General features: G+C 48.7%; 3 protein-coding genes across 3 annotated transcripts; 2 read left to right on the forward strand and 1 right to left on the reverse strand.

Moving 5' to 3' along the window:
• The first annotated feature begins 30 nt into the window (after positions 1-30).
• Positions 31-3,244, forward strand: CHIA (chitinase acidic). Its single transcript, XM_041468283.1, has 10 exons — positions 31-54; positions 105-334; positions 534-590; positions 695-860; positions 972-1,096; positions 1,246-1,351; positions 1,426-1,611; positions 2,323-2,442; positions 2,531-2,672; positions 3,192-3,244. Exons 1-9 carry the CDS (start codon positions 31-33, stop codon positions 2,663-2,665), a joined length of 1,149 nt encoding a protein of 382 aa, XP_041324217.1. The 3' UTR covers positions 2,666-2,672; positions 3,192-3,244.
• A 1,008-nt stretch (positions 3,245-4,252) lies between these two features.
• PIFO (primary cilia formation) lies at positions 4,253-11,553 on the forward strand. Its single transcript, XM_041468284.1, has 6 exons — positions 4,253-4,277; positions 5,074-5,216; positions 6,976-7,074; positions 8,919-9,058; positions 10,394-10,520; positions 11,485-11,553. The coding sequence occupies exons 1-6, from the start codon at positions 4,253-4,255 to the stop codon at positions 11,551-11,553; spliced, it is 603 nt and encodes a 200-aa protein (XP_041324218.1).
• Positions 11,554-13,715: 2,162 nt separating this feature from the next.
• Positions 13,716-23,396, reverse strand: TAF8 (TATA-box binding protein associated factor 8). Its single transcript, XM_041468290.1, has 8 exons — positions 23,338-23,396; positions 22,094-22,250; positions 20,308-20,406; positions 20,033-20,095; positions 18,663-18,787; positions 17,247-17,394; positions 16,342-16,484; positions 13,716-14,686 (listed from the first exon to the last, which is right to left on the reverse strand). Exons 1-8 carry the CDS (start codon positions 23,368-23,370, stop codon positions 14,543-14,545), a joined length of 912 nt encoding a protein of 303 aa, XP_041324224.1. The 5' UTR covers positions 23,371-23,396; the 3' UTR covers positions 13,716-14,542.
• Positions 23,397-25,326: the final 1,930 nt, after the last annotated feature.

Genomic DNA, 25,326 nt, shown 5'->3' on the forward strand with positions numbered 1-25,326 from the left:
GGGCCCGGCCCGGCCCGGCAGCAGCGGGGGATGCCGTGCCCGGGGCCGGGCCGTGCCCGGGGCCGGGCCGTGCCCAGGGGCCGGGCCGTGCCCGGGCACGGCAGCCCCTGCATGGCCGCTGTCTCCCCGCAGGCACTGCCTATGTGCTGACCTGTTACTTCACCAACTGGGCCCAGTACAGGCCTGGTGAGGGTAGATACACCCCTGAGAACATCGACCCCAACCTGTGCAGCCACCTGATCTACGCCTTCGCCGGCATGAACAACAACGAGATCACCACCTACGAGTGGAACGACGAGACGCTGTACAAGTCCTTCAACGGCCTCAAGAACCAGTGAGTGCCGGGAGCCTCAGCAGGGCTCTGCTCCCTCTGGGCAGGGCATGGGGACAGCCCTGTCCCCTGAGCTCGAGGACAGTGGTTCTGGGTGCTGCCTGTTGCCCCTTGGCTTTTTCCACCAATGCATCCAGGCTGCAAAGGGCATGGTGAGACCAAACCCTTGGCGTCACTCCGGTTCCTGTCCCTTCCCTTGCAGGAACAGGAACCTGAAGACCCTGCTGGCCATTGGAGGATGGAATTTCGGCACACAGAAGTGAGTTCAAACCAGCTCTTTCCAATAATGACTCCCGGGAGAGGGAGGGAAAGCAGGAAGAGGCTGGATTCCAACCCCACCTCGGTCCCGCTCTGCTTGTCCAGGTTCTCCACCATGGTTTCCACACCCCAGAACCGCCAGACCTTCATCAACTCCGTGGTCAGGTTCCTGCGCCAGTATGGATTCGACGGGCTGGATCTGGACTGGGAGTATCCCGGCTCCAGGGGCAGCCCTGCCCAGGACAAGTCTCTCTTCACCGTCCTGGTTAAGGTGGGCTTGGCTCCAGGCTCTGCCGGCCACAGCTCTGCCCTCTGAGCCCTGGGTGTCTGCAAAGCCTCAGCCCCGAGCCCCCAGGTGATTCCTGTGCCTTGGATCCCTCAGGAGCTGCTGGCAGCCTTCGAGCAGGAAGCCCAACAGACCAACAGGCCCCGGCTCATGGTCACCGCCGCTGTGGCAGGAGGACTTTCCACCATCCAGTCTGGCTACGAGATCGCCGAGCTGGGCAAGTGAGTGACCAGCCCGGGGTCCCTGGTGGCACTGGGGTGGGTTCCTGGCAGTGAAAGCCCCTGAGGGACCCCAAGTGCAGGGGCTGTGGGGGTGATGGGCAGCCCCAGCTGGGGTGCCTCAGGTGAGGACACAGCCCCGCTCCTCGCAGGTACCTGGATTACATCCACGTCATGACCTACGACTTCCACGGGCCCTGGGACGGCTCCACGGGCGAGAACAGCCCCCTGTTCGACAGCGGCAGCACCTTCAGCGTTGTGAGTGCCTTTGGGGCCTCTGGCCCGGGGCTGCCTCTGCCACAGCACAGCCTGAACCGCGCTGCCTTTTCCAGGAATACGCCATGAACTACTGGAAGAACAACGGCGCCCCAGCTCAGAAGCTGCTGGTGGGATTCCCAACCTATGGAAAGAGCTTCACCCTGCAGAGCCCATCCAACACCGCCATCGGCGCCCCCAGCTCCGGGCCTGGCCCCGCAGGACCCTACACCAGGGAGGCCGGGCTCCTGGCTTACTACGAGGTGTGTGAGGGCTCACCCTGACTGCCAGGGCAGCCGGACACTGGTGGCACTGCCAGGGCAGCCGGACACTGCTGGCACTGCAGGGACAGCACAGACACTGCTGGCACTGCCAGCACAACCCGGCCACTGCTGGCACTGCCAGGACAGCACAGACACTGCTGGCACTGCCAGGGCAGCCGGACACTGCTGGCACTGCAGGGACAGCACAGACACTGCTGGCACTGCCAGGGACAGCACAGACACTGCTGGCACTGCCAGCACAACCCGGCCACTGCTGGCACTGCCAGGACAGCACAGACACTGCTGGCACTGCCAGGGCAGCCGGACACTGCTGGCACTGCAGGGACAGCACAGACACTGCTGGCACTGCCAGGGACAGCACAGACACTGCTGGCACTGCCAGCACAACCCGGCCACTGCTGGCACTGCCGGGACAGCACAGACACTGCTGGCACTGCAGGGACAGCACAGACACTGCTGGCACTGCCAGCACAACCCGGCCACTGCTGGCACTGCCGGGACAGCACAGACACTGCTGGCACTGCAGGGACAGCACAGACACTGCCGGCACTGCCAGGATAACCCAGACACTGCTGGCACTGCCAGGGCAGCCGGACACTGTTGGCACTGCAGGGACAGCACAGACACTGCTGGCACTTCCCAGCACAGAGTTCCTAACCTGGCTCACATTCCCACTGCTCTTTCTCCCAGATCTGCACCTTCCTGAGCTCTGGAGCCACCCAGGCTTGGGATGCCCCCGAGGATGTCCCCTACGCCTACAAGGGCAGCGAGTGGGTCGGCTACGACAACGAGAAGAGCTTTGGCCTCAAGGTCTGGGGCAGCAGGGCCGGGCTGGGATGGGACCAGAGCCTCCTGTGGGATCAGCTCCTGGGGCTCAGCGGGATTTTCCTCCCCACAGGTGGACTGGCTGAAGAAGAACAACTTTGGAGGAGCCATGGTGTGGACCATCGACCTGGATGACTTCACTGGCACCTTCTGCCACCAGGGCAAATACCCCCTGATCTCCAGCCTGAAGAGGGGCCTGGGGCTGTGAACGGGCAGTGAGTGACAGGAGGGACACGGGCTGTGTGCCCCAAAGGGGTGCAAGGGGGGCATTGCAAACGTCATCCCTTCCCCAGTGTGTCTCTCGCTCACTTCCAAAAAATTTATAGGGTTTATTTAAACCTTATCAAAAATATAACGCAAGACTGAATAGAGAAAATATTAAAGGGTGTTTTCCCGAGCATGTGCTCACCCACACAATGGAGGTTTTGCCTTTTAACCCTTTAGCTCTGTCCAAAGTTCTGTCCATCAACTCCTTCTTTGCTGTCCAGTGGTGGTGATCACTTCCTTAAGTCTTGATTGCAGGTCAGCTGTTGCCATAGTAACAATCCCACCCTCCCAAATGTCCCAAACCCGGGCCACCCCCTGAAAACAACACAAGGTGGGGGGGGTAAAACATAACTATAAATCTATAAAACTTCTCCTAACAGATATACATGACATTTGCCTTTTAATTGTGAGAGTCAGCCATGGCATTCCTCATCTACCACACCAAGGAAAATCCTGTTTTTTTCCAGGCTGCACAGCACAGTCCTCACGTCCCTGCAGCTGCTGGAGGTGCAGGTGGCAGTGGGAGTGCAGGAGGAGCTGCAGGGCCGGTGACACATCCTGATCCTGATCCCGATCCTGATCCCAATCCTGATCCTGATCCTGATCCAGCCCAGTGATCCCTCTGATCCCATTGCACACAATGATTCAATAAAGCTTTACTCAAAACCAACAACTTCCTGCTTCAGCTCGTCCTTTGTATTTTGTCGCTTCCTGATTCTCCCAGGATGTTCAGGTGAAAAACTTTCCTGTGGAAATGTAAAAAGTTTAATGAAGGCCAATAGGAGACAAGGACAAAGGTTATTGGGTCAGCCAGAGCACCCTGTTATCCTCGGGGATACCCCTTAAATACCTTTTAAAAATTACCTTTTAATTACATCATCCTGGAGCATATTCACAGACCCTTATGCATATCCATAAACCGGTTTACATATTCAGGAGCTATTTTCATGGCCCCTCCTTGGTCTGCCTTTTTAGAGCAGGTGTGTTCCTGGGCTCCTTCTCTTTATCACTCGGTCTGGCCTTGCTCCACACTGTCTGCAGGCAGCAGATGCTGATGCTGGGCAGGTCTGTGCAGGTGTCCTCGTCCTGTTCACTGGGTGTTATCCCATCCAAGCAGGCATTTTAACACAAAATTCACTATTCTCTATTTCACTACTATGTCTAAGCTTAATTAACAACAGAAATAAAAACTGTATCTTTATAACAAAGTTACTTTGGCATCACCCATATAAAATGCATTTTAATATTTGCAAAAAGCCAATGTTATAGCCTGTATCTCTAACCCTCACACTTGTGCTCGGGGCAGGGCTTGCATTTCCTCCCAGCCGGGGATTTTTTTGCTGCCCCACCCTGGCAGTGCCATGGGAACCGAGGCAGGAGCCGCTGTCCCACCGCCAGGGCTGTGACCTCACAAGGCCAGGCTGCTCCCGGAGCCAGCCCAGCGCATTCCAGAGGGAAATGCCCAACCCTGGGCTGCTCCCCGCTCCCTGCCCCTGCTGCCACCCCCCTGCAGCCGTGCCAGGCCGGGATGGCAGCGCGGCACGACGCCAAAGGTGAGAGCTGCCCGGGCACGGGGCACCCAGGGCTTCTTCTCCTTCACCCCCTGATGCCAGCAGCTTCTGCAGGATCTTCTCAGATCCCAATTCCCTGCTCAGGCTGGGAAAAATCAGCGCTGCCAGGAATATTAGCGCACAAACATCAGAGGTTTGTGTCCAAAGGGGAGACAGAGGGGTGCTTTGACTTTATTGCAATGAAGGGAGAGGCCGTGGGGCATTCCCTGGGGTCTCTCCAACTTTTGGAGGATGCAGCCTCCTTTTTATCCCAATTTCTCTCTCTCTTTCCCCATTTCTGAGGTACTTGATATGTTCAGACTTCCCAAAACTTCTCTAATACCAGAGGTTTCCCTCTAATGTACAACCCTCCCTTTTCATTTTTAATTCTTGTGGAATTTAGGGTTTTCCCCCACTGTTTCTTTATTATTTCAATATCCAGTTTGATTATTTATTGATTATTTCAATATCCAGTTTCATTTAACAGCCAACCTAAAGTTTATTTGTAAAGGCAAATATCTTTTTTCCCCATTCATCCACCAGTGGAATCCTTCCCATCGTTTCTTTTATCTCCCAGTGCTGGTTTTATCTACCAGCAGACCCACAGCTTGTTTGGAAAGACAAATCCCAGATTCCTCCCAGCCCCTCGTGGCTTTGAGCAGAGGGCAGAGCCCTCTCAAACACCCCAGGCCAGGGGGATGAAGGCAGAGAGCAGCCCGTGGTCACCCTTTTTTCTCTTTTCTCTCTTTTTTTTCCCTGTCTATCCCACCTCTGGCATTTCCCTGTGCCCGTCCCCCAGCTGTGGCCAAGCCCATCTCCTTTGGGACGACTCAAGAACGGAAGATGTTCCCGTACCACTGTGCCCCAGACAGGCTGGGCATCGAGGGGCTGGGGGTGAGGGGCAGCCCCTCGCTGGGGCCAGGCTCCTACCTGGGGCCACAGGTGAGCTCTTCCTTCATTTCGGGGTCTGTTATGGGAGGAACAGGAGTTACAGGGCCACTCCTGCCCTGAAAACCTGCTGGGAGATGTCCCACATCCTCCTGGGAAAGGGAATTAGCTCCTTTACTCCAGGCTCTGGAATGGTCAGAAATTAAGGGAATTGTTAGGAATAAGTTTAATGGGAATAGTAACATGCACTCCTGCTCATGCAAACCCACTGCAGGATGGAAAAAGGAAGTTTTCCTGGAAAAAGGAATTATCTCCTTTACTCCAGGCTTTGGAATTGTCAGAAATTAAGGGAATTATTAGGAATAAGTTTAATGGGAATAGTATCTGCTTTTCATGCTGCATTCCTGCCCTGCAAACCCACTGCAAGATGTCCCACATCCTTCTGGAAAAAGGAGTTATCTCATTTACTCCAGGCTTTGGAATAGTCAGAAATTAAGGGAATTATTAGGAATAAGTTTAATGGGAATAGTAACATGCACTCCTGCCCTGCAAACCCACTGCAGGATGTCCCACGTCCTTCTGGAAAAAGGAGTTATCTCATTTACTCCAGGCTCTGGAAGAGTGAAAAATTAAGGGAATTGTTAGGAATAAGTTTAATAGGAAAAGTATCTGCTGCTCATGCAAGTGCACTGCATGGATTTGGAAAACAGGAAGATGGAAACAGGAATTTTTCCTGCAAAAAGGAATTATCTCCTTTCCCAGCCAATCCTTGAGGCTCTGCAATAGTGAGAAATTAAGGGAATAATTAGGAATCAGTTTAATGGGAATAGTACCATGCACTCCGGCCCTGCAAACCCACTGCAGGATGGAAAAAGGAAATTTTCCTGGAAAAAGGAATTATCTCCTTTCCCAACTGATCCCTGAGGCTCTGCAATAGTGAGAAATTAAGGGAATAATTAGGAATAAGTTTAATAGGAAAAGTATCTGCTTTTCATGCTGCAATCCTGCCCTGCAAACCTGCTGCAGGATGGAAAAAGGAAATTTTCCTGGAAAAAGGAATTATCTCCTTTCCTAACCGACCCTTGAGGCTCTGCAATAGTGAGAAATTAAGGTAATAATTAGGAATAACTCTATTAGGAATAGCATTTGCTGCTCAGGTAATTGTGCCCTGCAAACCCACTGCAGGATGTCCCACATCCTCCTGGAAAAAGGAATGATCTCCTCTACTCCAGGCTCTGCAATAGTCAGAAATTAAGGGAATTTTTAGGAATAAGTTTAATAGGAAAAGTATCTGCTGCTCATGCAAACCCACTGCAGGATGGAAAAAGGAAATTTTCTTAGAAAAAGGAATTATCTCCTTTCCCAACTGATCCTTGAGGTTCTGGAATAGTCAGAAATTAAGGGAATAATTAGGAATAAGTTTAATAGGAAAAATATCATGCACTCCTGCCCATGCAAACCCACTGCAGGATGGAAAAAGGAAATTTTCCTGGAAAAAGGAATTATCTCCTTTCCCAACCAATCCTTGATGTTCTGGAATAGTGAGAAATCAAGGGAATAATTAGGAATAAGTTTTATAGGAATAGTATCTGCTGCTCATGCAAATCCACTGCAAGATGGAAAAAGGAAATTTTCCTGGAAAAAGGAATTATCTCCTTTTCCAACTGGTGCTCAAGGCTCTGCAATAGTCAGAAATTAAGGGAATAATTAGGAATAACCCTATTAGGATTAACATTTGCTGCTCAGGTAATTCTGCCCTGCAAAGGATGCCTTTAAAGAATGTCAAGAAATGGTTTTGGCCCCCAAACTGCAGAGTAACGTCCTGCAATCATCCGTGAGCAGCCGGCCCTTGAGCACCCTGGGCTACGTGGTGGGAGCCAGGACGGCCCCGCGCTTCCCGCAGAAGGCTCAGGTGAGGGGAGCGCCAAAAAGAGGAAAAAACGGCAAAAAAAGAGGGGAAAAGCAGCCGAAAAAGAAGGGGAAAGCAGGGGAAAATCAGGGGGAAAGCAGCAAAAAAAGCCAGGGGAAAAGCAGGGAAAAAAGAGGGGGAAAGCAAGAAAAAAGCAGGGGAAAAGCAGCAAAAAGAAAAAAAAAAAAACCAAAAAAAGAGGGAAAAAGCAGCAAAAAAACAGGGGAAAAGCAGGGAAAAAAGAAGGGGAAAGCAGGGGGAAATCAGGGGGAAAGCAGCAAAAAAAGCCAGGGGAAAAGCAGGGAAAAAAGAAGGGGAAAGCAGGGGGAAATCAGGGGGAAAGCAGCAAAAAAAGCCAGGGGAAAAGCAGGGAAAAAAGAAGGGGAAAGCAGGGGGAAATCAGGGGGAAAGCAGCAAAAAGAAAAAAAAAAAAACCAAAAAAAGACGGAAAAAGCAGCAAAAAACCAGGGGAAAATCAGCCAAAAAAAAAGGGGAAAAGCAGAAAAAAAAAAAAAAAACAGGGGAAAAGCAGACAAAAAAGAGGGGAAAGCAAGGAAAAACAGGGGAAAAGCAGGGAAAAAAGAAGGGGAAAGCAGGGGGAAATCAGGGGGAAAGCAGCAAAAAAAACCAGGGGAAAAGCAGCCAAAAAAGAAGGGGAAAAGCAAGGAAAAAAACAGGGAAAAAGCAAGAAAAAAGCAGGGGAAAAGCAGCAAAACAAAACGGGAAAAGCAGCCAAAAACAGGGGAAAAGCAGCAAAAAGAAAAAAAAAAATAGGGAAAAAGCAGCAAAAACGAGGGAAAAAGCAGGGAAAAAAGAAGGGGAAAGCAGGGGAAAAAACAGGGAAAAAGAGGGGGAAAGTGACCAAAAAACAGGGGAAAAGCAGCAAAAAGCCAGGGGAAAGCAGCCAAAATATTCCCCAGCCCGGCTGCGCCATGGCCTGGCTGGAATTTTGGGTGGGAAAGTGGAATTTGGGGTGGGAATATGGAGTTTTGGGTGGGAATTTGGGGTGGGAATGTGGAATTTTGGTTGGGAATGTGGAATTTTGGCGTGGGAGTGCCGAATTTTGGTTGGGAATGCCAAATTTTGGTTGGGAATGTGGAGTTTTGAGTGGGAATGTGGGGTGAGAATGCCGAATTTGGGGTTGGAATGTGGAGTTTTGGGTGGGAATTTTCGTTGGGAATTTGGAGTGAGAATGCCGAATTGGGGGTGGGAATGCTGAATTTTGGGTGGGAATGCCGAATTCTGGGTGAGAATGCCAAATTGGGGGTGGGAATGCCGAATTCAGGGTGGGAATGCCAAATGGAAAAAAACAGGGAAAAAGCAAGAAAAAAGCAGGGGAAAAGCAGCAAAACAAAACGGGAAAAGCAGCCAAAAACAGGGGAAAAGCAGCAAAAAGAAAAAAAAAAATAGGGAAAAAGCAGCAAAAACGAGGGGAAAAGCAGGGAAAAAAGAAGGGGAAAGCAGGGGAAAAAACAGGGAAAAAGAGGGGGAAAGCGACCAAAAAACAGGGGAAAAGCAGCAAAAAGCCAGGGGAAAGCAGCCAAAATATTCCCCAGCCCGGCTGCGCTGTGGCCTGGCTGGAATTTTGGGTGGGAAAGTGGAATTTGGGGTGGGAATATGGAGTTTTGGGTGGGAATTTGGGGTGGGAATGTGGAATTTTGGTTGGGAATGTGGAATTTTGGTTGGGAATGTGGAATTTTGGTTGGGAATGTGGAATTTTGGTTGGGAATGTGGAATTTTGGGTGGGAATACCGAATTCGGGGCGAGAATGCCGAATTGGGGGCGGGAATGCCGAATTCCCGCTGGGAGCGTGCGGTTTCGGGCCGCATTCCCGGTGATTCCCGCAGAGCGGCACTCCCGGCCCCGCCGCCTACGGGCCCTTCCCGGAGCAGCCGCGGCGCCCCCGGCCCGGCCCGGCCCCGGCCCCGTTCTGCTCCAGCAGCCCCCGCTTCCCCAACCGCCTCCTGGACCGCGACCGCTACCCGGGGTAAGCGCAGTTCCGCACTCACTGAAAAACAAAAATCCTTTCATCCCCAAAATTATTATTTTTATCTCCAAGAAGAAATTTTTTATGCGCCAGAAGTAGCTTTTACGTGTCCAAAAAAGCAGTTTTTCCATGTTCAAAAATGAGGTTTTTTTATGGCTAAAATGAAGTGTTTTGTCTCCGAAAATGTTTTATCTCCAAAAAGGTTTTTTTATCTCCAAAAAAAGAAGCTTTAGATGTCAAAAAATATTGGTTAATATTGGGACATTTTGGTTAACGCCGGGATGTGTTGGATAATTTAAGTTAATACTGGACTTTTTTTGGTTAACATTAGGATATTTTGATTAATATTGGGATCTTTTGCTTAATATGGGGTGATTTTGGAATATTTAGGTTAATATTGGAATATTTAGGTTAATATTAGAATTTTTTTGTTAACCTTGGGATATTTTGATTAATATTGGGACGTTTTGATCAGCACTCAAATTTTTTGATTAACATTAGAATATTTAGGTTAATGTTGGAATTTTTTGGTTGGCATTGGGACATTTTGGTTACCATTGGGATATTTTGGATAATACTGGGATATTTTGCTTAAAATTAGGATATTTTGATTAATAGTGGGATCTTTTGGTTAATATGGGGAGATTTTGGGCAATATTGGGACATTTAGGTTAATATTGGGACATTTTGGTTAATATGAGGATATTTTGGGTAATATTGGGACATTTTGGTTAACATTGGGATATTTTCATTAACATTGAGATATTTTTGGATAATTTTAAAATATTTAGATTAGTATTGGAATATTTTGGTTAATATTGGCACATTTTGGTTAACACTGGGATATTTTGGTTAATATTGGAATTTTTTGCTTAACATTAGGATATTTTGGATTACACTGGGATATTTTGGCCAATACTGGGATATTTTGGTTAATATTGGAATTTTTTGCTTAACATTAGGATATTTCGGATAACACTGGGATATTTTAGATAATATTGGAATATTTTGGTTAATATTGGCACATTTTGGTTAACACTGGGATATTTTGGATAACACTGGGATATTTTAGATAACATTGGAATATTTTGGTTAACATTGGGACATTTTGGCTAACATCAAAACATTTTGCTTACTATTACAACACCCAAGTTAACGCCGCAATTCTTTGAGTCAACATCAGAATATTCTAGAATATCTACAACACTGAGGACATTCCATTCACCGCTGGAATTCCTCCGCCGTTTCACCTCAACCAAAACCACCCCCGAGACTCGGCCCAAACACATTTCACCAAATAAACGACAGAAATAACCAAAACCCCGCTCCCTGCAGGCCTGGCACCTACGACATCCCGGAGTCTCTCGGCAGGAAGGTGGCGTGGCCCGGCGCCTTCGGCGCTCCCGCGCGCGGCGCGCTGCCGCAGCCGGAGCCCAGGATGGTGAAGATGCAGGTGCAGAAGGTGAGGAAGGCTCCGGGCTTTGCAGGCAGGAAATTCCCTTTTTCCTTCATATTTTCACTGTTTTGTTATCCCTTTTTGCCTCAGTGTTCTGAGACAGAAAATTCCCTTTTTTCACTTCCCGTTTTCACTGTTTTGTTGTCCTTTCCTGCTTTTGAGACAGGAAATTTCCCTTTTTACTTCATATTTTCAGTATTTTATTGTCCTTTCCTGCTTCTGAGAGAGGAAATTTCCTTTTTTCTTTGTATTTTCACTGTTTTGTTTTCTTTTCCTGCTTCTGAGACAGAAAATTCTCTTTTTTCACTTCCCATTTTCACTGTTTTGCCGTCCTTTCCTGCTTTTGAGACAGGAAATTTCATTTTACTCCATATTTTCACTATTTTATTGTACTTTCCTGCTTTTGAGAGAGGAAATTTCCTTTTTTCTTCATATTTTCACTGTTTTATTTTCCTTTCCTGCTTTTGAGACAGGAATATTCCTTTTTACTCCATATTTTCACTATTTTATTGTACTTTCCTGCTTCTGAGACAGAAAATTTCCTTTTTATTTCCCATTTCCTCCGCCTTTTTTTATCCTTTCCTACCTCAAACCTTCTGAGAGATAAAAAATTCCCTTATCACTTCCCATTTTCCCTGTTTTATTCTTTTTTCCTCCTCCTGAGAGAAAAAAAAATCCCTTTTTTCCTTCACACTTCCGCAATTTTTTGGTATTTTTTTGGCATTTTCCCCCGCCCAGGGCACAAAACACAAAGTGATTTTCTCTCAAACAATCCCTGCTGGCAAAACCCTCCCAAAAAAACCCTTTTCCCTCAGAATTTTTCTCCAATTTCCACCCCAAAAGGATCACAGTGTGGCCTCCACTGGCTCTGCTGGTGGAAAAATCTCATTTCAATCCCAATTTTCGGTCTCACCCCTTCATTTTCTGCCGCGTTTTTATTGTTTTTAATGAAAATTTGGGGTTTTTTTAGATGACTGTGGATAAAAAATTCCAGAAGAACCAAGGCAGAGAGGCGTACCTGAAGCTGTACCACGGCTGAGCAGAAATATCTTTATTTGGGGACGCTCACCCGCAGCAGCAGGATGAATAAATCAAAGATTTTAAAGGCTTTTTGAAGGTTTTAAATGGTTTTTAATGTTTTTAATTTGCTCTGCTCAATTTTCACTTGGGGAGAAATCCAACTCCGGAATTGGTTTTCAAATAGTTGGAAGGTGTTTTAAAATATTTAAAATATTGATTTAAATAAAATATTTATTTATTTAAATATTTAAAATATTTATTTAAAGCGTTTTAAAATATTTCAAATATTTGAAAATGTTTTCATGTCTTTTAAAAGTGTCAGAGATATGTTTTTAAAAAATATTTTAAGCTAATGGATTGAAATAAAATAATAATATATAAAAATATAATATATAAATATTTTAAAATATATAAAAACAAAGTAAAAATTCAAATTGTAAACTTGCTTTTCCTTAGTTTAACATGTCTCTAAACTATAAATCTGTGTTTTCATTTTTAGTACTTAAAGTTTTTTAAAGCCTCAAATTCAATCTTAAATTCTGAATTTTAGATTATAAACACATAATTTTATACACCCAAGAATTTTATGTACCAAATAATTTTATATACCAAATAATTTTATATCTTATAAATATTTTACATACCAAATAATTTTATAAACCAAATCATTTTATAAACCCAATAATTTCCCAAGAATTCCCATTTCAAATTCTAACACTCAGAGAATTTTTTGGTTTTGTGCCCAAAATATCACCCTGAAAACATCTGAGGGAAAGAGGCCGGGTTGGGACGGGAGGATTTTTACATTTTGGCTCCTTCCCTGCTGAAATAAAAATATTTTTAATTTTAAAAAAAAATTAATTTAAGAAGCTTGAAAGTGAGAATCACAAAAATAAACGTGGCCTGAAACAGAAAGCTCCTGCTGCTGGGGCAGCTGTTCTCCCCTCAAACCTTTCATTTCTGTATTTCCAAACCCAGCTGCTAATTCAAATTCAATAATTGTTAATTTAATTAAAAATCATTTAATTAACAATTAAAATTTATCTCATAAGAGATAAAATTCCTTTTATTGTGAACATCATGAATTATGTTCCTTTATTAAATTAATATTTATGAAATTTTAATTTATTAATTTAAATTTTATCATTTTAATTTTTAAATTAATGAAGGAACATAATAATACTAAATGCCTTTACCAAATAATTATTATTATTATTCCTTTTTGATGAACACAAAAATCACAATTTGCTCGTAAGGAAATCAAATTTCTTTTATTTTGAACATAAAAACTACAATTTTCATTCCATTTTTTTTTCTTTTTTTTTTTCCCTACCCAGCAAGGGATTTTTCTCCTTGCAGAAAACGAAAAAGAAAAGTTAAAAAAAGATAAAATTTTTGGATATATACAAACATTTACAGGGTAATTTCTGTACATTTTGCACTCTGTACAAGCAAGGCACCAGCAGAAGGGGGGGGGAGTTTGAGATTTAATTTCTGATTTTTTTGGCAGGAAATCATTGAAAAAAAAACCTTTTTTTAAAAAATTTTTGTCCTCCCTGGGTGATGGGGGAAGAGGGGGGATGCTTTTCACTGCATGGAGGAGAAATTGGGATTTTTGGGAGATTGGATCAAAGCTCAGGAGCTTTTTCTGATGGAAATTGAAACCCATATTTTTGTTAAAGAAAACCCAAGTGGGTTTTCCAAAGAAACCAAAGAAAACCTTTTTTTTTTGGCTTTTTTTAACCCAAAAAAATAATTTTTTTTCTTTATTTTACCTAAGAAAATGCTGAAGGGAAATGAAAGCAAAACCCTCCAGAACCAGCCAATAACGACAACAGTGGGGTGAAATAAAGAAATAAAGGGGTGAAATAAAGGCAAAAATGGGGTGAAATAAAGGGAATAAAGAAAGGAAATAAAGGGAATAAAGGGAGGGAATAAAGGCAAAAAAGGGGTGAAATAAAGGGAATAAAGAGAGGAAATAAAGGAAATAAAGGGAGGGAATAAAGGGAATAAAGGGAGGAAATAAAGAGGTGAAATACAGACAAAAATGGGGTGAAATAAAGGGAATAAAGGGAGGAAATAAAGGAAATAAAGGGGTAAAATAAAGGAAATAAAGGCTGGGTAATCCAAATCCAAGCCCTGGGTCCCACAGCTCCAGCCCTTGTGTCCTCCAAATCCAAATCCAGATCCAGTCCCTGGGTTCTCCAAGTCCAAACCCAAATCCAATCCCTGTGTCCTCCAAATCCAAATCCAACCCTTTGGTCCTCCAAATCCAATCCCAAATCCAGTCCCTGGGTTCTCCAAACCCAAATTAAAATCCAATCCCTGTGTCCTCCAAATCCAGATCCAGTCCCTGGGTTCTCCAAGTCCAAACCCAAATCCAATCCCTGTGTCCTCCAAATCCAAATCCAACCCTTTGGTCCTCCAAATCCAATCCCAAATCCAGTCCCTGGGTTCTCCAAATCCAAATCCAGTCCCTGGGTTCTCCAAATCCAAGCCCCCCGAGCCCCGTGTCCCTCAGCCCTTCAGAAATTAAATCCCCGCAGCGGGAGCCGAATTCCCCCAGGGAATTCCCAGCTGGATTTCCTGGAGCAGCGAGCAGAGGGAGACCAGGGTGGGAGCGGAGTTCACCACGGAGAGGTCCCCGCTCAGCTGGGCTGCCCCTCCTGAGCCCTGGCCAGAATCCCACGGGAATTCCCAGGGGAATTTCGGGTCCCCCCTCAGCTGGGCTGCCTCTCCTGAGCCCTGGCTGGAATCCCAGGCGAATTCCCAGGGGGATTTCGGGTCCCCCCTCAGCTGGGCTGCCTCTCCTGAGCCCTGGCCGGAATCCCACGGGAATTCCCAGGGGGATTTCGGGTCCCCCCTCAGCTGGGCTGCCTCTCCTGAGCCCTGGCTGGAATCCCAGGCGAATTCCCAGGGGGATTTCGGGTCCCCCCTCAGCTGGGCTGCCCCTCCTGAGCCCTGGCCGGAATCCCACGGGAATTCCCAGGGGGATTTCGGGTCCCCCCTCACTTCTTCCTGCGGATTTTGGGTTTCTTCACGGGCCGCAGGTAGGGGTTGTCGATGACGTTCTCCTCGCCGTTCCTGCTGCCTGCCAGGGAGCTGCTCTGCTGCAGCACTGAGGTGTTCTCCTTCTCGGCTCCTGCGTCCTCCTGGCACGGAAAAAACAATAAAAAAACACAAAGTATTAAATTGTTTTTCCCGGGCCGGTTCTTGTAAGCTCTCGAAAAAAACTTAATGCACCCAAGGATAGCTCAGGTGTTCTTTGGGGGCATAAAATAAGCAGGATGGCTTCTGCTGCGGTGTTAGAAACAAAAAAGGTTTAATAAAAGGCAAAATAACAAACAGAAAAACTCGAGCCAGGTGCAGAGGTCTGCTCCTGGTCGAAACACTTCACAAAAGCCCCTCTTCTCTTTTGTTCTGTTCTTTTCCACTCGATTGATCGGGCGGGACTTTTTGGCTTCCATCCACTTAATGTTCTCTGGTGTTTGGTGAAGTCCCTCAGGCCCTATGTGGTGGCTTTTCACCTAATCGTTGAGAGAAACTTCTGGGCTTTGTTCCTTTTTTGGGGACAAAGGTTAGTTTTGCCACTCTGGCATTAGGGGGCACATTCCTACAACAAAGCCAGGCTTAGAAATGCTTCTGCTCACAGGATGCCTGGCTGCTGCCTCCCTGGGAGAGTCCAAAGCCAGGCTGGAGCAATCCCGGGATAGGGGAAGGGGTCCCTGCACATGGGACAAGGTTTTTGTGGTCCCTCACATCCCAAACCATGCAGGATTCCAAGGTCCAAGCCCAGAACCCGCGGGCAGGATGGACAATCAACCAGCAAGCACACGAGGAGCTGCGTTAGAGGCCAGGCCTCCTGGTTTGTGAGGCAGGAAAATCCCTTGGGAAACTGAAAATTTGGGATGTCCTGGAAGCTCCTGCTCCAGCCTCGTCCTGCACTGAACTCTGCAGGGAGCTGAAGAACCAGGACAAAGCTCAGTGCCATTTCCCATTTCCCAGGAGACACAGCCAGAATTCCAAGCTGAAGAACCAGGACAATGTTTAGGCCCATTTCCCATGAAACAGAGCCAGGGTCTCCAAGCTCAAGAACCCTGACACTGTTCAATTCCATTTCCCACTTCCCATTTCCCAGGAGGCACACCCAGAATTCCACACTGGAGAACCCTGAGAATGTTCAGTTCCATTTCCCAGGAAACAGAGCCAGAATTCCAAGCTCAAGAACCCTGACACTGTTCAATTCCATTTCCCATTTCCAGGAGGCACAGCCAGAATTCCAAACTGAGGAACCCTCACACTGTTCAGTTCCATTATTCCCTGTTTCCCAAGACACAGAGCCAGGTTTTCCAAACTGGGGAGCCCTGACACTGCTCAGTTCCATTCTTCCCCATTTCCCAGGAAGCAGAGGCAGGTTTTCCAAACTGGAGAACCCTGACACTGCTCAGTTCCATTTCCCATTTTCCATTTCCCAGGAAACAAAGACAGAATTCCAAGCTGGAGAGCCCTGACACTGTTCAGTTCCATTTCCCATCTCCCCGGAGGCAGAGCCAGATCTTCCAAACTGGGGAACCCTGTCACTGCTCAGTTCCATTTCTCATTTCCCAGGAGACACAGCCAGAATTCCAAGCTCAAGAACCCTGACACTGCTCAGTTCCATTTCCCATTTCCCAGGAGGCAGAGCCAGGTTTTCCAAACTGGAGAGCCCTGACACTGCTCAGTTCCATTCCTCCCCATTTCCCAGGAGGCAGAGGCAGCTTTCCAAGCTGCAGGAATGGCCCCCAGGAGCCCCCCAGGGTGGCCCCACCGTGCTCATGTGCAGCGGGAGGTTCTCGGTGTCCGTCTGCTCGTCCTGCTCCGAGGAATCCGTCTCCTCCATCTGCTGCATCTCCAGCTCGGAGGGGAGCAGAGCTGTCAGGTAGGGCACAGTGAAAGGCCTGGCAGCAATCACTGGCAGCAGGGAAAAGAGGAGACACAGTCAGGAAGCTGGGAGAAATTCTTGCCCTCAGAAATTAAGGACTAAGTTACAGAGATCAAACATTTCGCTGGTTCTGGGTTTGGATGCATTTCCTTTTCCTGCTGTTCCCAAGGATCAGGAAGGAAATCCTGATCCTTAAAAGATGGCAGTCTCTCCTTCCCAATTTTCTGATCCCTAAAAGATGGCAGTCTCTACTGCTTCCCAATTTTCTGATCCCTAAAAGATGGCAGTCTCTGCCTCCCAATTTTCTGAATCTCTTCATGTTTCCAGCAGTGTTCCTACACAGAAAATCCTTCCTGAGCTCCACCACAAAATCCCGATTATCTGGGACATTGGGTTTCTCTTAAATGAAGCTGTGCTGCCAGCAAGCCTTGGGAAAGTGGGAATCCTCATCTGCTCTGCAGGCAGAGAGGGGAAAATTTCCAGCAGCAGGAAAATGTCAGGGAGAAGAAATTCCTTGGTGAGGTTACAGGGGGTGGAGCCAGGATTGGGATGAGATTTGGATTTAGGCCTTCTCCACCAGGAGAAAAAAGTGAACCTTGAGGAACTGCTTTCTGCTTTTCTTCCCCATTTTAACCCCCAAACCCCTCCTTCCCCAACCTTCCATTGAGGCAATCCTTAAATCCTCTCGCAAAACCCTCTAATTTTAAGGATTCCCACACCCAGCACCTCAAACTCCAGGCAGGGGATGATTCCCAAACCCTAAGGGGATGTGAAATCTTGCAGTGACTGACGTGGGAATGTGCTGACATCGTCCTTGAAGAGGCTCTGGGTCTCTCCAGTCTTGGCCATGAAGCGGGTGAGGGCTCTCTCCACGTCCCTGCGCTGCGAGGCCGCCTTCTCCCGCAGCACCTGGTAATCGGACACCGGCTCCCGGTACGTCTGGGCGGGGCAAGAACGGGAGGGAGGAGAGGTGGAGGAGCTGCACCCCCAAACTGCACAGGGATGGGGCAGCTGCACCTCCAAACTGCACAGAAATTCAGGAGCTGCACCTCCAAACTGCACAGGGATGGGGCAGCTGCACCTCCAAACTGCACAGAAATGGGGCAGCTGCACCCCCAAACTGCACAGGGATGGGGCAGCTGCACCTCCAAACTGCACAGAAATTCAGCAGCTGCACCTCCAAACTGCACAGGGATGGAGCAGCTGCACCCCCAAACTGCACAGGAATTCAGCAGCTGCACCTCCAAACTGCACAGAGATAGAGGAGCTGCACCCCCAAACTGCACAGAAATGGGGCAGCTGCACCTCCAAACTGCACAGAAATGGGGCAGCTGCACCTCCGAACTGCACAGAGATAGAGGAGCTGCATCCCCAAACTGCACAGGGATGGAGCAGCTGCACCTCCAAACTGCACAGGGATGGGGCAGCTGCACCTCCAAACTGCACAGGAATGGGGCAGCCGCACCCCCAAAATGCACAGGGATGGGGCAGCTGCACCTCCAAACAAACATCCCAGAAATGGAGCAGCTGCACCTCCCAATATCCCAGGGATGGAGGAGTGGTGGAGCAGCTCCACCTCCAAACTTCACTCCATCCCCACCTCCAAATATCCCAGGGATGGAGCAGCTCCACTCCCAAACTTCCCAGGGATGGAGCATCTCCACTTCCAAACAAACATCCCAGGGATGGAGCAGCTGCAGGCTCTGCTCTTCAGCACCCACAGGAAAAAGTGGAAAAGTTACAGGAAAGTTACAGGAGTAACTTTGGAAAGTTACAGGAGTCCAGTAGGCAGAAATCCAGGGATTCTGCACTGGGAAGGGTCTGGGAGCAGGTAATGGGAAGGATCCCATCCCAAGGGATGTCCACGAGCCACAAACAAGGAATATTCAAAGCCAGGAAAAACAACACTTTGGATAAATAGCACAGTGCTGCAGTAAAAAAAAAACCAAAAAAAAAACCAAACAAACAAACAAAAAAAAAACCACTTCTGGGGTTCTGGACTTCAAAAACCAGCAGAAAAATCAGACAGAAATCCAGGGATTCTGGCTGATTTCTGGATGGCAAGGCATGTCCACAACCCACAAAGAAGGAATGTGTCAGTTCAGGAGAAATATTTTGGATAGATGGCAGCAGCACTGCAGTAAAACCACCCCAACTCCTGGGATTCAAACAGAGCCCAAACAGCACAAAATGTTGTTTTCACTCACTGGGGTCTTGATGTAGGTGTGAGGATCTGGGAACTCTGGGAAATGGCCGGGAATGTGGGGTGGGTGAGGCTTGTTCTGCCCAGCTGTGAGGGCTTTCGGGGTCACTGGCTGGTTTGTCACTGGAGCTGCAGGGAAAACAGCACAGGAATCAGGGAGAACAGCACAGGAATCACAGAAAACACAGGAATCAGGGAAAACAGCACAGGAATCAGGGAAAACAAACACAGGAATCAGGGAAAACACAGGAATCAGGGAGAACAGCACAGGAATCAGGGAGAACAGCAGAGGAATCAGGGAAAACAACACAGGAATCAGGGAAAACACAGGAATCAGTGAAAACAAACACAGGAATCAGGGAGAACAGCACAGGAATCAGGGAGAACAGCAGAGGAATCAGGGAAAACAACACAGGAATCAGGGAAAACACAGGAATCAGTGAAAACAAACACAGGAATCAGGGAGAACAGCACAGGAATCAGGGAGAACAGCAGAGGAATCAGGGAAAACAACACAGGAATCAGGGAAAACACAGGAATCAGTGAAAACAAACACAGGAATCAGGGAGAACAGCACAGGAATCAGGGAGAACAGCAGAGGAATCAGGGAAAACAACACAGGAATCAGGGAAAACACAGGAATCAGTGAAAACAAACACAGGAATCAGGGAGAACAGCACAGGAATCAGGGAGAACAGCAGAGGAATCAGGGAAAACAACACAGGAATCAGGGAAAACACAGGAATCAGTGAAAACAAACACAGGAATCAGGGAGAACAGCACAGGAATCAGGGAGAACAGCAGAGGAATCAGGGAAAACAACACAGGAATCAGGGAAAACACAGGAATCAGTGAAAACAAACACAGGAATCAGGGAGAACAGCACAGGAATCAGGGAGAACAGCAGAGGAATCAGGGAAAACAACACAGGAATCAGGGAAAACACAGGAATCAGTGAAAACAAACACAGGAATCAGGGAGAACAGCACAGAAATCAGGGAAAACAATACAGGAATCAGGGAAAACAGCAGAGGAATCAGGGAGAACAGCACAGGAATCAGGGACAACAATGCAGGAATCAGGGAGAACACAGGATTCCTCCTGCCCAGGGTCCCCCAAAGCTCTGAGCCCACCCAAGGCCATGCCATGACCTTGGGATTGGCATCCCAGAAGGAAAAGGGATCCCCTGACCCCTGCAGACAAAACCCCCCGAGGGCTCTCCCGAGTCACCCGGGTCCCTTCACCCCAATACAGCAGCCCCGAATTCCTGGGATTATCCCACGGAAAGCTCATCAGGAGCTTCCTGGAAAGCAGCAGAGAGGAATTCCAGGCTATTCCCAGCCCCCTGCAGCCCAGGGAAGGTCCCCCACCCACGGGCAGTGATCACCATCCTCTGGGAACGCTTGGCGTAGGCGGGAAGAGTTTCCACGTTGAAGCCTGGAAGACAAAAGAGGAAAACAGGAATTTATCCTGTCAAAATCCAGAGGTTTTTCCAAATTAAACAAGGATGGGATGAGCCAGGGAGCAGATCGTGGGAAGGATCATGGAAAACCATCAGCTGTGTGTGGCCACAGCAGAGGGCACCGCCCAAATCCCAGATTTTGGGGGCAGATTTTCCAATGCAAAGGTGGGAAGAGGGAGCTGCTCACCCATCTCCACCAGGGTCACCACGATGTCTGAGAGCGTGGGCTGGGTCCTGGCTGTGTGCTCGCAGTAGGACTTGGCACTCCTCCCAATTTCTGAAATATCTGCAGGATAAAACCAGCAGGGATTTCATTCCCACCGTGGGCAGCCCCAGGGATGGGGACTGTCAACAAATTTAGCAGGGAATGAAAAACAACCCCAGGGATGGAGCATTTTGCAGGGTGTGTGTTTGAAATTAAAGCCTGGGGATGCTAAGGATTAAAAAAAAAAATCAGTGTTTGCCACAAAGGGAAATCTGCATCCTCAGCTTGGGAAGGACTTTGAGATTCCTGAGGCAACGAGGCTGGAGAGGGGCTGGAACACAAATCCTGTAAGGAGCAACTGAGGGAGCTGGGGGTGCTCACCTGGAGAAAAGGGGACTCAGGGGTGCCCTCCTCACCCTGCACAGCTCTGAAAGGTGCCTGTGCTCAGCTGGGGCTGGGCTCTGTCTGCAGGCACTGACAGAGCCAGAGCACACAGCCTGCAGCTGTGCCAAGGAAATTCAGGCTGGATGTCAGGGAAAAGTTTTTTACAGAAAGGTGATAAAGTGTTGGATTGGTTTGCCCAGGGAGGTGGTGGAGTCACCATCCATGGGGGTGTTTAAAAAAATGATTGGATGTGGGGTTGGTGCCTTGGACTGGGGCTGATCTTTGGGATTTGTGCCTTGGATTAAGGCTGATTGCAGGGACTGGGGGCTGATTTTTGGGATTCGTGCCAGGGACTGGAGCTGATTTTTGGGATTGGTGCCTTGGACTGGGGGGGACTGATTGCAGGGAGTGGGGGCTCATTTTTGGGATTGGTGCCAGGGACTGGAGCTGATTTTTGGGATTTGTGCCTTGGACTGGGGGGGACTGATTGAAGGGAGTGGGGGCTCATTTTTGGGATTGGTGCCTTGGATTTGTGCTGATTTTTGGGATTTGTGCCTTGGATTGGGGCTGATTGCAGGGACTGGTGCCTTGAACTGGGAGGGGTGGGGGTGAATCCAGGGATTTGTGCCAGGGACTGGGGGCTGATTTTTGGGATTTGTGCCTTGGATTGAGGGCTAATTTTTGGGATTTGTGCCTTGGATTGAGGCTGATTGCAGGAATTGGGGGCTGATTTTTGGGAGTGGTGCCTTGGACTAGGGCTGATTCCAGGGATTTGTGCCTTGGAGTGACTGCAGGGATTGGTGCATTGGACTGGGGCTGATTTTTGGGATTTATGCCTTGGACTTGGGGCAGATTTCTGGGATTTGTGCCTTGGAATGATTGCAGGGACTTGTGCCTCGCACTGGGGGCTGATTTTTGGGATTGGTGCCTTGGATTGTGGCTGATTCCAGGGATTTGTGCCTTGCATTGAGGGCTGATTTTTGGGATTGGTGCCTTGGATTGTGGCTGATTCCAGGGATTTGTGCCTTGCATTGAGGGCTATTTTTGGGATTGGTGCCTCGGATTTGGGGCAGATTTCTGGGATTTGTGCCTCGCACTGGGGGCTGATTCCAGGGATTTGTGCCTCGGATTTGGGGCTGATTTTTGGGATTGGTGCCTCGGATTTGGGGCAGATTTCTGGGATTTGTGCCTTGGAATGATTGCAGGGACTTGTGCCTCGCACTGGGGGCTGATTTTTGCTCAGACTTATTGGCGCTGTCAGAGCTGCGCTGCCCTCGACGACCTCAAAGCTCCCTGCCCGGCCAGCGGCCAGTGAAGAGCAGGATCCCAGATCCCGGATCCTGGACGGGCAGGGGGCAATCCCAGGGGGGCAGGGGGCACTCACAGCTCTGGATCATCTCGGTGAGCGTCTCCACCGCCGCCTTCTCGGCGCTCTCGAAGCCGGCCTCGGTCAGCAGCGAGCTCACCACCACCTGCAGCGTGCGGCGCCGCGCCAGCTGGTAATTGTCTGCGGGGGTGCCCGCCTGCTTGCTGCCCGCCCTCTGCCAGGGAAACACAGACAGGGATCCATGGGATCCATGGGAATTGTCTGCGGGGGTGCCCGCCTGCTTGCTGCCCGCCCGCTGGCACAGGGAACAGAGATTGGGATGGGAGGGGATGGATGGGATGGAATAGGATCCATGGGATGGGATGGGAGGGAATCTATGGGATAGGATGGGATCCATGAGATGGGATGGGATGGGATGGGATGGGATGGGATCCACGGGATGGGAGTAGATTGAATGGGATCCATTGAATGGGATCCATGGGATGGGATGAGATGGCATCCATGGGATGGGATGGGAGGGGATCCATGGGATAGGATGGGATCCATGGGATGGGAGGAGATTGAATGGGATCCATTGAATGGGATCCATGGGATGGGATTCATGGGATGGGATCCATGGGATGGCATGAGATGGGATCCATGGGATGGGATCCATGGGATGGGAAGAGATTGAATGGGATCCATGGGATGGGATCCATGGGATGGGATCCATGGGATGGGATGGGGCAGGGAGCAGGTAATGCAAGGGCTTGGGAGCAGGGACTTGGGAGCAGGGAAGGGTCACAGAGCAGGGGGAAGGAACATGGAGCAGGGACTGGGAAGGGACATGGAGCAAGGATTGGAAAAGGTTTAGGAGCAGGTAATGGGAAGGGTGACACAGCGGGAACACAGGTACACACACGTGTGTGTCCTATACACTCACATACACACGTGGGCACGTGTACATATATATATATATATAAATATTTTTATATGTACATATATTTACAGACCGTCTTTACAGAACCTCCCAGACACTTTTTGGGAAGCGGCTCCTTTAAGGACCCCCCACAAGCCCCGCCCCACCCCCATCAGCCAATTGGAGCGCGCCATCCTCAGCCAATCAAACCCCGCCTCCCCTCAGACCCTCCAGCCAATCAGCGCCTCCCTCTCTCCACCCGCCGCCTCCACGCTCCGCGGCCTGGCCGCGGCCGCCTCCGCACCCCGGAGGGATCGGGCGCTGCCGCCCCGCCCGGCCCCGCCGGGAACCCGCCAGGAACCCGCCCTCGCGGCCCCGCGCCCCGGGGACTAGGCGCCGTTACCGTGCCGGAGCCCCCGGACGCTGTGTCAGCCATCTTGGAGCCATATGGAGCTGTGCGCACGCGCCGCTCAAAGGTAAATAAGCTAAGAAAGCAAATTTACCCCCCCCCCCAAAAAAAAAAAAATCCACCCCGAGACTGAAAATTCCTCTGAGCCCCCAAATTCTTTGGGTAAAATCCTCAGATTTTGGGTGCAGTTTGACACTGACCAACACTTGATGTGCTCAGGAAGCTGCTGCTGGGCCAGCAGGGGATAAACAGAATTTTTGGGAATGTTTTTGGGGTTTTTTTCCCCCTTGTGGACATTGGGTTGTGCCTGCCAGGAATGGAAACTCCAGCGTGGAGAGTTTAAAGCCGTGAAGCTCTTGAGTTTTATGTTTTATTTTGAGTTTTGAGACATTTTTTTTTTAATACCTGAGGAATGTTATTTGTTTGTTCAAGCGTTATTGGTGGCAATTTGTGGTTATTAAAGACTCTGGAAGTGAAAATCTTGGAGTTTTCTCCCTGGATTCGTTATTTGGAAGAGGAATTTGTTCCAGAAGGGAATTCCCAGTGAGGTCTGGGTGAGCTCTGAGTGCTCCCAGCTGGAATTTCCACTTTTCCCAAAGATCCCACAGGCACAGAGAGTGAGGAAGAATTTCCAGGATGCCAAAACCTCTCAAGGTGGGAATTAGGATATTCCAAGAGGGATTTTTTCCAGAGAAAAACCTGGAGAGGTTTATCCAAACCTCTCAATAACCACGGGGGAGAATCTGCCTCTTGGATCCCACAAATCAACAAATTCCAGGAAATCACAGGGCCCTGGGGGTGCTCCCAAATTCCCAGCTCCACTGGAGAGCTCTTGGGAGAGCTGGAATCCTGCAGGGCATGGACACCCCGTGGATCCTTCTGGAAGTTTCTGCTCCAGCAGGATGAGCTGCAGCAGCTCCCGGGATCTCTCTGGAATATCAAACATCATCCCTGCTTCCAGGATTTGATGGGTTTTTATTTTGGGTCTTTGATTTCAGCAGCCACTGGTGTCAGAGCTGCTCCTTGCCATCCCAGAGCTAATCCAGCAGGAATTTCACCCCCAGCTCCAGGCTGGTCCCAGGCACTCGAGAATTCTCTGCTCCCATCCCCTGCCTGGAGTTCTGGGATCCAAAGGGATGAGAACACGGATCCAAACTTCTTTTATTTTTGATTTTTTTTTTCTTTTGGTGCAGCTCAGGTGATACAAGCTCAGCCCATTTCCCGTGGAAAAGCAGATTTTGGGATGCTGAGGGAACAGAGGAGCTCTGCAGGTTTCTCCCTCTGTACTCCCCAATCCTTGGATCCTAGAGACAAATTCTGATTTTGGGATTCCCAGACCAGGAGCCTTGGACCTAAAACGAGCTGGTTTTAAAACAATTTTAGGAGAAGAGCTGCAGAAGCAGCAGGGTTTGACTGTCAGAGCTGAGCAGCTCCTTGCAGTGACAGGATGGGTGACAGCAACTCTTGTCACCTTCTCCTGCTCATTAAACCTGTCACTTGGAGAAAATCCCTAAATCCGAGCCTGGACGTTGATGAAAAGTCCTTTTTTTTCCTTCCCAGTGGGATCCTGGAATGACAGAAGGAATAAGGGTGGATGAAATGCAGGGAGTTGTGTGAACTCCTCGGAGCCTCTCAGCAGCTCCAGCTGAGTTTAGAGCTGGGCTTTGGGCTGGTTCTTGTTTGATCAGATCAGTTCCCCGGCCCCATTTGCAGATGAAATGAAAATTGGGGCTATCAGGGCAAGGAGCTGATAAAAGATCCTTGCTAAGAACAAAGCCTGGGGTTTATTCATCTGTGCTCCAAAAAAAAGAGAGAAAAGGATCTTCAGGGAAAGGGGAGAAATCCTGCAAAAGCTGCTGGGAGAGGGAGGGTTCTTAAATCTCTTGAACAACTTTGGGTTTCTTTCAAGGACCATTTTTTCCCCTCCTCCCTCAAAAAAAATTTGGTTTTTTCAGGTTTTCCTTGACTTCAGAAGGAGCAGTG

The sequence above is a fragment of the Pyrgilauda ruficollis genome, unplaced genomic scaffold (assembly GCF_017590135.1).
Source record: "Pyrgilauda ruficollis isolate IOZ18807 unplaced genomic scaffold, ASM1759013v1 scaffold216, whole genome shotgun sequence".
In the NCBI taxonomy this organism is placed as follows: domain Eukaryota; kingdom Metazoa; phylum Chordata; class Aves; order Passeriformes; family Passeridae; genus Pyrgilauda; species Pyrgilauda ruficollis.